At 46.0% G+C, this 4863-nt stretch overlaps 1 protein-coding gene across 1 annotated transcript; it reads left to right on the top strand.

Annotated features, from left to right (window-relative positions):
* Positions 1 to 3267: 3267 nt before the first annotated feature.
* On the top strand, positions 3268 to 4203 carry LOC125553957 (uncharacterized). Its single transcript, XM_048717595.2, has 3 exons — positions 3268 to 3490; positions 3675 to 3780; positions 3864 to 4203. Exons 1-3 carry the CDS (start codon positions 3281 to 3283, stop codon positions 3977 to 3979), a joined length of 432 nt encoding a protein of 143 aa, XP_048573552.2. The 5' UTR covers positions 3268 to 3280; the 3' UTR covers positions 3980 to 4203.
* The last annotated feature ends 660 nt before the right edge of the window (positions 4204 to 4863 follow it).

Raw genomic sequence — 4863 nt, 5'->3', positions numbered from 1 at the left:
GGTGCAAGCATCTCAGAATTGGAATATACGCTTACGGAGAAGCCTGTATTTACAAGAAAGTGAGTGGGTGCTCTGTAGCATTTCTGATATTATATGTGGATGACATATTATTGATTGGAAATGATATATAATTTCTAGATAGCATAAAAGGATACTTGAATAAGAATTTTTCAATGAAAGACCTCGGTGAAGCTGCTTATATATTGGGCATCAAGATCTATAGGGATAGATCGAGACGCTTAATAGGACTTTCACAAAGCACATACCTTGACAAAGTTTTGAAGAAGTTCAAAATGTATCAGTCAAAGAAAGGGTTCTTCCCGGTATTACAAGGTGTGAAATTGAGTCAGACTCAAAGCCCGACCACTACAGAAGATAAAGAAAAAACGAAAGTCGTTCTCTATGCCTCAGCCATAGGTTCTATCATGTATGCTATGTTGTGTAACAGACCTGATGTGTGTCTTGCCATAAGTTTGACAGGGAGGTATCAAAGTAATCCAGGAGTGGATCACTGGACAACGGTCAAGAACATGCTAAAGTACCTGAAAAGGACCAAGGATATGTTTCTCATTTATGAAGGTGACGAAGAGCTCGTCGTAAATGGTTACGTCGATGCTAGCTTCGACACTGATCCGAATAACTCTAAGTCACAAATCGGATACGTATTTATATTGAATGGTGAAGCTGTCAGTTGGCGCAGTTCCAAATAGAGCGTCATGGTGGGATCTACGTATGAAGTGGAGTACATATCTACTTCGGAAGCAGCGCATGAAAGAGTCTGGATGAAGGAGTTCATATCCGATCTGGGTGTAATACCCAGTGCATCGGGTCCAATGAAAATATTTTGTGACAACACTGGAGCAATTGCCTTGGCGAAGGAATTCAGGTTTAACAAGAGAACCAAACACATCAAGAGATGTCTCAACTCCATTTGTGAAAAGGTCAAGGTTGGAGACATAAAGATTTGCAAAATACATATGGATCTGAATATAGGACCCGTTGACTAAGCCTCTTCCACGAGCAAAACATGATCAACACCAAGACTCCATGGGTGTTAGATTCATTACAATGTAATCTAGATTATTGACTCTAGTGCAAGTGAGAAACTGATGAAAATATGCCCTAGAGGCAATAATAAACTTGTTATTATTATATTTCCTTATTCATGATAAAGGTTTATTATTCATGCTAGAATTGTATTGATTGAAAACTTAAATACATGTGTGGATACATAAACAAATACCGTGTCCCTAATAAGACTCTACTAAGCTAGCTTATTGATTAAAGATGGTTAAGGTTTCCTAACCATAGACATGTGTTGTCAATTGATAACGGGATCATATCATTAGGAGAATGATGTGATGGACAAGACCCATCCATTAGCTTAGCATATGATCGTTTAGTTTATTGCTAATGATTTGATGCTTTTTTAATGTTAAATATATATTCCTTCGACTATAAAATACGGGTTAGATTGCATGTATCCTAAAATGCACGGTACTGACCCAGCCATGATGTGTTGGTAGTTGATAGTTCAACGCCGCGGGCGGAACTAGGCCGCGCTTAGACATCAAAATTATTCATCTAAAACATCGCATTAACTCTTCATAGTTTATTTCATCCCCTGAGTTTGAACTAAAGCCACAACACTTTCTTTCATCAAAGGGAGTAATTATTTTTGTTCACTCTAGTAGTTCGCTTAATCTCATTTTTTATCGTTTCCCCTAGCAACCGACTAGAGTAGTCTACCGTATTTCCCGACTCCTGTTTGGATGTTAGAGTAGTTGCATCAGCGACAACGCAGTCGTGAAATTGGTACTGCCATTATTTTTGCTCTTCAAGGGTTTGACACTTTAATTATGATGAAATTGCTATATATCCATGTGCGCTCCATCTCATTCGACCTCTCCTCCTACGGAGAGCTCAGAGTCTCTCGTGTCATACTCCATTCGTTTCAAAATAAATGACTCAACTTTATATTAACTAAAGGAGTAGGTTCTAGTGCAAGAGCTCAGTAATAACTTTACTTCATATACTTCATTCGTTTCTTTTTAGTCTGCATACAAGATTTGGTCAAAGTCAAACATTGTTAACTTTGACTAGGTTTATATGAAAAAATATCAAGATCCACAATATGAAATCAACATTGTTAGATGCATTGTGAAATTAATTTTCATACCATATAGCTTTAGTATCGTAGATGTTGATATTTTTCTTCATAAACTTGGTCAATTTTTACAAAGTTTGATTTTGATTAAATTTTATATGCAGACTAAAAAATGAAGGGAGTAAAAGAAATAGGAGTATATGCGTGCTCGCATAGTTGTCTGGTGCAAGAAAAAAGACTTGGAGCAGTAGACCGCAGACGAGCGTGACTGCGAGTCTGCCCGCGGCAGCACTAGCAGCCACTCCGAACCGGGATCAATTGGTTTGAATGAAAATTTTGGGGCCGACGGATCTGCGCGGGAGGCAGCGTGCATGCGTGACAGCTACCCCGCCATGTAAGCCCCAAGCCCCTGCCCGCGCACCACGCAAGCATTTTGTCTGTCCGATTCGTCCTGGCACGCCCCGCTCCATCCATGCAATGCAATGCATGTTGTGCACCGGGACACGGCGGGATCCACCGTACGCTGTCGCCTCTAGCGCTAGCCATCACAGCAAGCTTCGTGAGTGAGTAGTATGATTGCTTGATTGGTTGCGATGCTCACTGCTCTCTGGGGTGGAAGTACACAGTGAACCGTCGTCACATCGCCATGACACCGAATTGACCGCGCAACAAACCCCGACCGTGCGGGACGTCCACTACAACACCACACTATTTGCCAGTGACTGAATCTGCACTTGAGGATCCTCAGGCGAGCCGAGCCGGCGAGGGGAACAGCACAGGGGCCAGAAAGAATGAAAGAAAAAGAGCGGCGTGGAATCCGGAATCCCCACGTTGGCCGTCGCGACGTGGCCGGCGGGGCCAGGTGGCACGTGAAGGCACGAGGTGCGTGTCCGCCCAGCCTCTTCCTACGCCCGGACCCTTCTTCGGGCATGGCATGGACGACCTGGAAGCGGACAGCCGAGCCTACGACGGGATAGGGATGAGATATTTGCCACACCATCTCCACATCCCTTTCCGATCTCTCGCACGGCGAATCGCCTCTCCTCCAATCCCCTGCCGGCGCCCACGTGAACGCACCCGCCCGCATTTGCGGCCCCAGCCTCCGCGCGCCACGTCCATACGCCGGCCCGCTGAGTCACGCCGCCGGGGGGAAGAAACGCCGCACGCCGGTCCATGGACCCGGCCCAGGGAGCCGGCGGGCGACTCGGTGTCCTCATCCATGGTGCATGTATAAATAGGTTCCTCCCCCGTCGACTCTGCACGCCTTATCACCACACAACCCCATATACACACGGTTCCTCAGATTACGACTACGATCGAGGAAGAGGAAGAAGATACAATATGGCCCTGGGAGACGACTCTCCGGCCTCCTACATCCGCATGGTATGTGCTACTACAATCGTCGTCTTCCCATCCCCTAATTCGTACCTTGGTCTGCTGCTCCCTTGGTTCTTCTAGTTCTAGCTAGCAGATAGATGATCACCAGCATCAGCATGCACAGGACATTGATTTCTCACGTCGACATCAGAATTGGTCAACTAATTAAGGTGGGATTTTTAATTTGCAGGTTCACCATCTGATAGAGAAGTGCATGACGTTCGGGATGAGCATGGAGGAGTGCATGGAGGCGCTGTCCAAGCGCGCCGACGTTCAGCCGGTCGTCACCTCCACAGGTCGGTCCGTCTCAAATCAGTTACTTCCTCTGATCAGCAGGAATACACTTATCTGTACTGACGCTGAGTTGGCGTGCTTGCAGTATGGAAAGAGCTGGAGAAGGAGAACAAGGAGTTCTTCGACAGATACAACAAGCAGTTGAGATCAGAAAAGGGAGGCCGAAGCAGCTGCAGCAGCAGCAGCGACAGCAGCTCCTAATGATCAACAGGAGATGCGTGCTGCTTAGATGTTAGCCATTCTGCACTTAGTAGAACGAATAATTAGAAGATCGATGGGGCGGGAAGTCAGCTAACGCGACACGATTTATGTGTGCTGGTGCATGTACAGGAATCATAAGCCATCTCGTACTGTTGCCATATTCTTCAGATGTAATTGTACTCATCATGTATCCATCTCCCACAGCTCTCGGTTCAGACTTTTCATACCTCTGTGGAGATTACCTACGGCACCACTGTGTGCTAATCGTCCAAGCAAAGCTTTATCCTGTAATTGGATCTCCGTCTTCTCTTTCTAACGAGCAAAAAAAAAAACGGTTGTCCTGCACAGAAAAAACACTGTTCTCCCCTAACCAGAGATACTAGTACACATGTTCACGGGAAAACGAAGGAAACATGCTATATGCTCAGCGAGAAGTTGGTGTACACGAACGTGCTCCGTGACGGGATGGGACATCTTGTCGTTGGGTCGCTGAAGCCAGCGTGGAACGGTCCAAACAAGGAAAGTTTGCACCGGCGCCATACGTGTGTGCAGTGCCGTGGAATCGGTGATGGGATTCTGCACGGGACAAGGACCCCTCGCCTCTTCTTTCCTCTGATTTTGACGTGACAAGCAACAACTTCGCGAGGCAAAATGGGCAAAAATAACCTCGAAACGCCACTAATTCACAAAGGGTGAGAAAAGGGTGAAACTTTTTCACCCAACTAATCCTTTTGTGTAGTGGCTGATTAATAGGTGCTACACACATGCGGTGTGGCACCCTGAGGCTGGGCAAGGGCCCACCTCACTCTGGTTGTATAACGTCTAGCCGACATGCGCTACACTGCTTTGTGTAGCGCCTAGACAAAAGACGCTACACGTGCACT

Source organism: Triticum urartu, chromosome 4A (assembly GCF_056163025.1).
Source record: "Triticum urartu cultivar PI428250 chromosome 4A, HENAU_Tu73, whole genome shotgun sequence".
Classification (NCBI taxonomy): Eukaryota; Viridiplantae; Streptophyta; class Magnoliopsida; order Poales; family Poaceae; genus Triticum; species Triticum urartu.
This window is presented reverse-complemented; position numbering and strand designations above follow the sequence as displayed.

Excerpts from the sequence above, each read along its gene's own strand:
- LOC125553957 (XM_048717595.2), top strand. The coding sequence starts at position 3,281 with ATGGACCCGGCCCAGGGAGCCGGCGGGCGACTCGGTGTCCTCATCCAT. Across the intron at positions 3,491-3,674 it reads CGGCCTCCTACATCCGCATG|GTTCACCATCTGATAGAGAA; the intron begins GTATGTGCTACT and ends TTTAATTTGCAG. Across the intron at positions 3,781-3,863 it reads GCCGGTCGTCACCTCCACAG|TATGGAAAGAGCTGGAGAAG; the intron begins GTCGGTCCGTCT and ends GCGTGCTTGCAG.